At 35.5% G+C, this 10,162-nt stretch overlaps 1 protein-coding gene across 1 annotated transcript; it reads left to right on the plus strand.

Annotated features, from left to right (window-relative positions):
- Positions 1–115: 115 nt before the first annotated feature.
- On the plus strand, positions 116–9,451 carry LOC121875001 (neuroblastoma-amplified sequence-like). The gene is made up of 4 exons (XM_042379358.1): positions 116–379; positions 1,948–2,079; positions 3,079–3,237; positions 9,262–9,451. Exons 1-4 carry the CDS (start codon positions 236–238, stop codon positions 9,412–9,414), a joined length of 588 nt encoding a protein of 195 aa, XP_042235292.1. The 5' UTR covers positions 116–235; the 3' UTR covers positions 9,415–9,451.
- The last annotated feature ends 711 nt before the right edge of the window (positions 9,452–10,162 follow it).

A 10,162-nucleotide genomic window follows, 5' to 3' on the forward strand; every position in this document is an offset into this window, starting at 1 on the left:
CTGGAGAAAACCTGTTGTGTTTGGTAGGGTCACTCTGGATAACACCCTTCTCACATCTGTCCCAAGATGAGGATTGAACCCAGGACATAAAAGTGAGTTGCCACTGCACCATCATTGTAGTCATTGTCTCAACAAAATATGGGTTATTTATTTTTACCATTATCATATTAACAGGGAAGCAGTTAATGAAGGAGAAGATGACCCAGCTGATTTCCTATATGCAGAGCGACCTGATATGGAGAAGTTTGAAGGAGTGAGTCTGACTGCGGAGAGTGTTAGTGAGTGGTATCAGGAGCGAGCACGGGAGATAGAGAGGTGTAGCCACTTTGTCGATGCATCACTGGACCTTCTGAAACTTGGGCGTGAGAGAGGTGTGATGGTAAGACATTTCTGCCTATTTTATTATGGTTATTGAAAGGTTTACCCATGGAGGTAATCAATGGAGATGTGGTTGACTCCTACCCTACCTATATGTTAACCCTTTCTTGTGAAAGATAATGATAGATATTTATACAGTAAAATCATCATACAAGTCCTTAGTTTTAGAAAGTAAGGTTTTCCTCAGTTTTATGAAGTACATGTAATGCCATTTTTGGGTTATGCAGTAAGTACTATTAGGTAAGAGTTCATAAATAATGGAGACAGCTTAAGAAATACTGTAGTAGACTTGCTATGTAGGATATTCTATTTATCTGGTTATTTATCTGTATATTTACTTAATTTTAGTGTGTCTTCTCTGAGGAGTGCATACTGGGTACTTGTATGGCACTTTGGAACTTTCCCAAACATTTGAACACATTTGAATTTCTACACATCATGTCTTTACTAAAACATTGCTAGGTAATTTGCCTTTGGAGATACACAGAAGCCTCCTGAGTTTAGGGTTAAAGGTCAGCTCTCTTGACCCAGAACACATTTTTTAGTGTATTATGTACCTTTAGCAGTACAGTAGTTGGCTGAGTGAGTGTCATGGATTTACTAACTAAAAAAAAAGTTCTATCCAGAATAGGCAGAGAATTGAGCAACTTGCTTTTGCCCTTCTCATCATCTTCAATGTTTTGCGGCCATTTTACATGTTTGCATGGGTTAGCTATTCCCGCTGCAAAGTCTATTACACTCTCTCATGTCAGGTTCTTAACTCTGATGTTACAACCTTTATATAAATCTTAAGACAAATGGGACAAAGTAATGTACAGTGACACTAAGTGAAGAAATGAATGCATATGCTATGTTTGGTTAGGTTAGGATTACAGTGTATAATCATCTGGTAAAACAAGTATGGGTTTCTAATCTTCATGCGAGATGTAATTTTCAGATCGAAGAGTATACAGTACTTTGGTATTTAGATACTTAACCCATACTGTATTTTTTCAGTATTTAATGTAGGATCTATTTATAAAATAGATCAAAATCTTGTTAAAAATGTATTAGATAAAGCCTGTCAAAACAACTGCAAGGTACAGTGGGTCCCTGGACTATGAACAAGTTCCGTTCCTGAGGACGTTCTTAAGCCAGAAATGTACGTAAGTTGGAACACATACCCTATGCGCACTATATCATAGCCTAAGTCATTTTATACATCCTGAATCACTTAATTTAAGAGAAAAGAAAAAAATGGAATAACAAAATACAGTAAATGAAAGTAAATATTAAAGTTTAACCCTTACTTTGAAACCTGGGACTGTCTTGCATGTAGATATGGGCATTTGTAGAAGTGACAGAGGCTTTATTGAGATGAAACTGAAGATGGTGATTATGGTGTAGTTGTTAATAGGATTGGTTCTGGAGAATCTGCTTAGGTAGAGGGAACTGGTTCTGGAGTTGCTAGGAGTTGCTTGAGAGATGCTTCAGAGGTTGATGGGACAGGTTTTGACCGTTCTTTAGATACTGATTATTAATATTATATTATAGTACAATACAGTATTTACCATTGATTCATTGTTTCAGGATCTTGAAGAGCTTCATGACACACTGGATTCCTTAGAAGTCCTGGTGTATGAGGTTGGCCTCACTTTTATGACCCTTGATAAATACTCCAAGCTCTCTGATGATGACAAAATTGTTCAGCTCATGTCAACAGTAAGTTCACCTCTCACTCTTGGCTCTGTAAAGACTATATTGTCATATATACTGTAAATAGGATTGATTGCATCACATGCGAGATCATTGTACATGAGTCATAGCAGGCTTGCTATTTAAGATAAAAAGGTGGAGTTTGTTGCATTAGTATTGTAAGTAAATTATCTACAAATAGTTTTATATGAGTAATCAAGGTAGAATAATTATTTCTATACGTAAGCGCCACATTATCACCATGTGGTGCAATCTCCTTGCACTTTTTACGTTCTTCCACCCCTCCACCCTTACCAGCAACATAAAGCATGGTTCAAAACTATCACAACACTGTTATGAATAACTGAAATCACTGCAAGGGAAATGTAGGTCAAGGTTATGTCCTGCATCATTGAAGCACAAAAGGGAGACTGGTGTGGTAACCGAACCTTGGAGGGCAGTCTCCATAGTTGCCAGATCGCGCCGACATTGGCAAATGTGCGCCCTGCTTATCTAGCATCAAACACAACAATAAAGTTATTTTATTTTAATTTTTTATTTTATATGCAAATTTGTGTATAAAAACCCCAAAGGAATAATTTATATCATGCAATTTTGCGTATGAAAACCCCAAGAGTCTTGAGCATTCACTTTATGCAATTTCAATTCATGTGAGGTTTTCGCGGAATGTAACCCTCGTATATAGCAAGGGTTAGGCGTATGGACTCATCAGCCCCAGCTTGTTTGCAGGTTTACTGTGGTAGTAGTAAAATGATATGAAGCTTTTATGAAGTTCAAACATTAGTGTTAAGCCTTTGATAGAAGACTGTGGTAAAGGGGTGATGGAAAATGATGTAAATATTACCCAGCTCTAGTTATTGGAAAAAAAAAATGCTAAATAGGAAATAAGAATGGAAATCTTTGCTTTCTCTTTGCCTTATACTGTATAAATTTTTAGATTTGTTTTTGTAAACAAATCTTTCAATATACAAGGGTACCTTTAACATATTGTGGTTTGATCACCAGAGCACTCCAGAAACCTACATCCAAAACATTCGTCGGTGGCTTCTGCCCTTCCTGGCCCGGTGTGAGAAGTGGTGTCCTGGCAGTGCTCAGATACTCCTGCGGACATATGTAGTGACCACAGCCAAACAAGATCTTGGTCTGCCGCTGAAAATATTACAAGTGAGTTATTAAAATTGTCATCCAAGTTCACATAGGTTCAGTATATGAGTATACATAGACAGTTTATTCTTATAGTATACACACAATGGTAAACAGTAATGGGACTCAGTCAAAGATAACTCAAGAAAGCTGTTGAGAACTTAATGGTTTGTGATTTTTCATAAAGTTTATTTTTTTATTTTAGTACAGTAATATCTCTGTTAGCTGGAATCCCTCAAACCTGGAACTCTTTGATAGCAGGAATTGAAATTTTGCGATTTTGTGAGGCAAATTTTTCTGATACCAGGAAAATTCTGGGGGTGGGGGAGCTTTGAGAGAAGATTAAGTGCATTTTCTGGAAATTCCGAGAATATTTTTCTGGTACCCAAAGAATTCCGGAGATGGGGGACATTTTTCCGAGTTCAAGAGATGATGTACAGTAATGGGTAATTTCTGGAACTTCTGAGAACATTTTTCCGTTACCAGGAAAATTCCAGGGATGGGAGAATATTTTTCCGGGTTCGAGAGATGATGTTAATGGGCAATTTTTGGAACTTCTGAGAAAATTTTTCTGCTACAGTCAGTTCTGCTATAACGCGATAGTTGTGTTTTTGTAAAACATTGTGTTATAAAAATTCGTGTAATAGAAATAACAGGGCTTATGGAGAAAATAGGGTTAGGTGCAGATTACTCCAAATGGAAAAAAAATTTCGTAGTTAGCCTAACACAAAGGATAGCACAGTCTAAATAAATGTTACATTCATATCTAATAATGAAATCATACAGTAAATGTTACACTTTACCTTGAGAAAATATGAATATAACTTGATGGGGGAGAAGGTTGATGTTGAGGTTGATGAGTCATGAAACATCAAGCTTTTCTTCAAGTATTATAGCCTTTATTTTTCGATCACCACCGGAAATGCGATCACCAGAATGCTTCCCGGAGATATTCTTCTTTTCCATAGTCACAAAATTGGAGAACAGTAATCAGAATTCACTGAGGACGCTTAAAAACTTCACACGTGTTTCAAACTGAAAGTGTGGAGTAAACAGAGCGAGCGGGTCTAAAACGCTATGTATTTTGTTTTTCTCTCTTATTTAAAATTTTACAATTTACATATACTGTACAGGTATACTGTATACATAAATATTACATAAATTATTTCTGCAATTGTTCACAAACAAAACACATAAATCAATTGAACATGTGATGTCGAACGTGAACTGTAAACACTGCATAATCCCGCGCCAAGCCACAACACTGTACAGTACACTTTAAACGCTACGTATTTAGTTTTTCTTTTATTTAAATTTTTACAATTTACATATATATATATAAGTAAATTGTAATTTACATATTATTCATATTATGCTACAGCGCCCACAAAACATAAGAAACGTTTGAGTCCCCCAGTAGAGATGTCCGTTCTCTATCCACTTCAGGATGTCTTAGTCCTCCGTTTTCTTTTTGTGTACTTGCTCAGGGACTCAAGTATTTCTGTATATAACACAGGATGATAAGGGAATTTTAAATTATGAGTGAATGAATTTATTATACAGTGATCAATTAACATAGTTTTGATGTGTTTAAGTAGTATTCAGGCGCCTTCAGCCTAGTAATGTTACGACATTCGTATCACTCACTGTAAACCACGAATTCCACCCATACAGTACACAGAGAGAGAGAGAGGCCAAGCGCTCTGTTTACATCACACACTCATAAATATTACATACCGTATATCTCGGCCTATTTTATAATCACAGTCATGTACTGAATATTCTATGTAAAAAATATAAATTTTAAAAGAATTATTTATAGTGCGGTCGACTTCCTACACAAAGACGGGCTATAAATAACCTACATATCTGCTCTCCATCTATTACCCTCTGTTCTCAGAGAGAAGGTCGTGGTAAATAACTTTTGTTTGTTTATTTTCATTGTTTGTCTAATTTATCATGTTGTATCAAAGTAATATTACTAAAATTTTTAGGCAGCTACCAAACAGGGAGATACTACCGCCTGGGAAGATATTGGAAGCATAATGTACAGTATTGTCTAATGGTAGATCCTACTTCCATATGGCATCACGAAAATTGTGACCAAGTACAGTATTACCCCGCCTAACGCGGTTTCACTTAACGCGTTTTATCATATACGCGGTGCCTCGCCAGAGCTGAACTTTCACTTAGCACAGATTTTTTCCACATATACGCGGTGAGTGTCCGGCTCGAGACGCTATTTTTAGACTTGCCCCACCCGCCACCCTGCCTGACTGCCTGTTTTAGCTCATAAAATTCATACAAATTACCTGGCCAGAATATAATTTACATTGCTGGAATTCTTATAATTTGGTGATCATTTTGAATATAAACATCATATATTTTGCATTAGACATACAAATTTTAGATAAAATTTTTTCTCTGAGTAACTATGTTATCTTTTGTGCAAAATATATGACATTTATATTCAAAATATTCCTGGTCTTACAAGGAATCCAGCAATGTCAATTATATTATCCTAACTTTAGTTTGAGGTATTATTTATTACAAAAAAGTTAAGTATTCTGGTTTTCCCACACATCTCCTTGGGACGGTTGGTGGGGGTGGGGGGGAGGGAGGGACCGACCGACCATCTGTTACCCTGTGAAGAATATATATTTTTTTTTATTAACTGAAGATATTTGTTTTAGCTCATAAAATTCATACAAATTACCCGGTCAGAATATAATTTACATTGCTGGAATTCTTATAATTTGATGATCATTTTGAATATAAACATCATATATTTTGCATTAGACATACAAATTTTAGATAAAATGTTTAATCTGAGTAAGTATGTTATCTTTTGTGCAAAATATATGACATTTATATTCAAAATATTCCTGGTCTTACAAGGAATCCAGCAATGTCAATTATATTATCCTAACTTTAATCTGAGGTATTATTTAATACAAAATGTTAAAATTTATTTTTTTCACCCACTCTTCTCTTGAAGGGAGGATTGGTGGGGGGTGGGGGGGAGGGTTGGGACTGACCGCGCGGTTGGAAGAGGGGGGAGGCAAGGTGGGGTACTTTGATTGACAGATAGTGTCGTGAAGAATATTTTTTTTTTTATTAACTGAAGATATTTGTTTTAGCTCATAAAATTCATACAAATTACCCGGCCAGAATATAATTTACATTGCTGGAATTCTTATAATTTGGTGATCATTTGAATATAAACATCATATATTTTGCATTAGACATACAAATTTTAGATATAATGTTTTCTCTGAGTAAATATGTTATCTTTTGTGCAAAATATATGACATTTATATTCAAAATATTCCTGGTCTTACAAGGAATCCAGCAATGTCAATTGTATTATCCTAACTTTAGTTTGAGGTATTATTTATTAAAATTTAGTGGTTTTCCCCCAAAAATTTCTCAGAGAGGAAAGAGCCGGCAGTGTAGTGTGAGAGGGGGAGGGAGTTGAGTCCATTATTTGAATGGACATTAACTTGGCGACTGTATTTCTCTATTTCTCTTAAGTATTAATTGTGTGCATGTACCATCATAAAATTAAGATGTTATTTTTACTACAACATAGTTATGTGTCTTCAAAAAGTGGAGTTTGGGGGTCGGGCCGGTTTCTATTGGAATTAATCCCATATGTTCTGTTGTTCACTTAACGCGGATTTCACTTAACACGGGACCCTCTGGGTTCTATTGACCGCGTTAAGTGGGGTACAACTGTATTAGGTTGCTGATCTATCTTTCTGCCTCATTTACACACACTTGCAGAGTTTCAGTTGTTTCTCTTCCTTTGACAACACAACATACATACAATATAATTTTTCTCACCTTTGATCTTTTTTCCTTTTTGCATTTATTTATGGTTGGTTATTTAAAATAAGGCCAATTCACTTAAAGTATTGGCATCAAATTTTACCGGCTGGTGTACACTAGTGACTCACTTAAGCGTCAGTTGTTTAACGGGAACTAATGTCGGTGTGAGTAAAATATTTCCCTTTACTTGAAATAGATTTGCCGATTTATTTGTTTATTTATTTATTTATAATATACTGTAATATATTAAACACACTGCAAGTATTTTCTTTAATTTATATACGTGTTTCGTGAAAAATGGAGGCTACCATTATACCTGGTAGGTGAAGTTGACCAGACATTTATGGTGATCATTAAGAACCAAACTCCGAATCCATGACGTGACTTCTGTTCATCATTTACCTATATCCTAAATTTACCACTGTCGGTAGTTTCAAGAATTAACGCAGTCATTTACTGAATATTCTTTATAAAAAAATAAATTTTAAATGAATTATTTATAGGAGATAAGTATTATGATCAGTAAATATACAGATATGCATTACTGACCACCTCCGAACACAAGGACGGCTAAAAATAGCCACAGGCGGTCACAGTCAAGGTCACTTTCCCGTCACTGGCAAGGGGGGGGTGATGATAGCAGCTGTGTTTATTACCGGGGTATATTGTTCTTTTACGGTATGTTAGACAGGTTTATAATACATTTTTATTATTTTAATATACCGGTAATCTTCATTTTAATCCAGCTTCCCAAAAGTAAGTTTCAGTATAAAATAATTAGTGGTAGGACCTTGTGAGTAGTTTACTGTGTACATAAATAGTACATAAATTATTTCTGCAATTCTTCACAAACAAAACACATAACTCAATTGAACATGTGATGTCGAATGTGAACTGTAAACACTGCATAACCCCGCACCAAGCCATAACAACCGTTCGAGTGGAATCGCGTTAGAGCAAACGAGTTCGCATTTTACAAATATTGTTCCTCTATTCATCAATCGCGTTAGAGCTAATCCGCGTTGTCAAAACACGCGTTATAGCAGAACTCACTGTATCTGGAAAATTCCGGGGAAGAGGAATTTTTTTCCGGGTTTGAGAGAGCTGTCTCGTTACCCGGAAATCTCTCATTGCCGGAAGTGCTCTGCACCAACAGAGATATCATTGTATAAGAAGCAGTATTAGGAAACTTGACCTCATATAAATGAATATGTGCCTGTTCTCTTGAAAATGTTTGTAGGTGACATATTGTACTGTACTGTACCAGCTTATACTGATAAAGATAGATAGAAAGATATATATTCAAAAGAATGATCATGTAAATGTGCATTTATAGTTTAATAACAGTACTGTACTGTACAGTACTTATATTACAACTTGGAACATAAATAAGTTTATATTAGAGTAAATACTTAAAGAGTGGGGGATTTACTCTCCCTGAAGGTGTTCTGGGAGGTTGATGAAATTTTTAGAGGAAATTACAGTGTTAGATGGACTTGTTTAAGCTGAAATACATAGTAAGTGAAGGGAATTTGATGTAACGTTCACTTATAGTATGCATGTGTTATGGCTCAGACATAACAAATACCTTGCCCAAATTTTGCCCTCATAAATTGTCCCATTTACTGAATCTACATCGTACTCACAAGAGTTAGTGTTAATATGGAAACATTCAGTAGTTTGATGACAGTACAGTACAATAGTACTTATATTACATCTTAGACCACAAATTATGAGTAAACTCTCCAAAGATTTTCAGAGGGTGGACTTTGGTTGTATTATATTGATTTCACTTATACAGTATTGTAGTGGCCTTGTCTATGAACACAACACCTGGCATACACAAGTACAACATGTGTATTGTTAAAGGTATAGATGGGTGATGGGAGAAAGTATCAGGAAAACAAATGTATTGGTCACTGGCTGTTGTAGATGCATACATATAAATACTCTTAATATTAAAGCAACATGTGCATGAAGTCACTGAAAACTTAACTTAAACTATATTAACTCTTAACCCTTGCGTAATTTAAATAAAATATTAAACATGGCGTCTCCGTAATAAAGGGGTTAAATGCCAGTTTTCTGTGATTTTCTTTACAGCTTCTTTTGTATACTGTAATGAGAAATATTTTTTATGACTGTATGTGTGAGCCTTGTTTTATAGATTATGAATATATTAGAATCTCTGTGACAATTGGAATATTATTTCAGCATTCTCGACCCGATCAACATGCACAGATCATCCCATCTGCAGAGGAGATGATGACCATTGCTATTGATTGTGTGTACGCTTGTGAGAAAGAGAATCAACTTCCTAGAGCTTTTGCCATTCTTGAATGTCTCCCAGAGAGGGAGTCTGGGTGAGTATTAGACATGTGGTAGGTTAGCTCTATGTATACAGTCATGCGCCGGTTAACGTCGTAGGTACGTTCTTGGAAACGTGACGTTAACCGAAATGGACGTTGTCCGATCATCACATAAACTTTGTATTTATACTTACGTGTATGTGGAATACTATATACGTACATATACACTTTTACTCTTAAATCACTACTGTAATGTGATACAGGTGATTAATTTTTATCTCTTGTGCAAAATACATGACGTTTATATTAAAATTATTCACTGTTTTACAAGGATTCCAGCAACGCCGGGCAGATGGGGGAGAGAGAGAGGGTGGGAGCGAGCGAGGGGGCGTGGGGGGAGGGGAGGTAGTACGTTTGACAGCTGGCACAGGCCTAACGCGTGTATATTTATCAGTTCTTAAGTGACTAAGCTTCTCTCTTATAAAAAGCCATTGAAATGACCTGGGTGAATATAATTAAAATTGCTGGGATTCTTGTAACATCCTGATTAATTTGAATATAAACATGCTATAATTTGCACTAGACAAAACAATTTTAGTATTGTAATCAAATTAGTACATGTGCACTTCAGCTTTGCACTAAGGTCATTTATTTCTATTACGTTTCTTTTAGTATGGTGTGTGCATGTAAATGGATGAAAATAAATGAAGAAATCTATGTAAAACTGTAAATCTACCCAAAAATACAGTTGAAAAACTTTTTTTAAAAATGTACTACAGTATTGTACACTAATGTACAACAATTTT

Source organism: Homarus americanus, unplaced genomic scaffold (genome assembly GCF_018991925.1).
Source record: "Homarus americanus isolate GMGI-L3 unplaced genomic scaffold, GMGI_Hamer_2.0 scaffold52860, whole genome shotgun sequence".
NCBI classification, from domain to species: Eukaryota; Metazoa; Arthropoda; class Malacostraca; order Decapoda; family Nephropidae; genus Homarus; species Homarus americanus.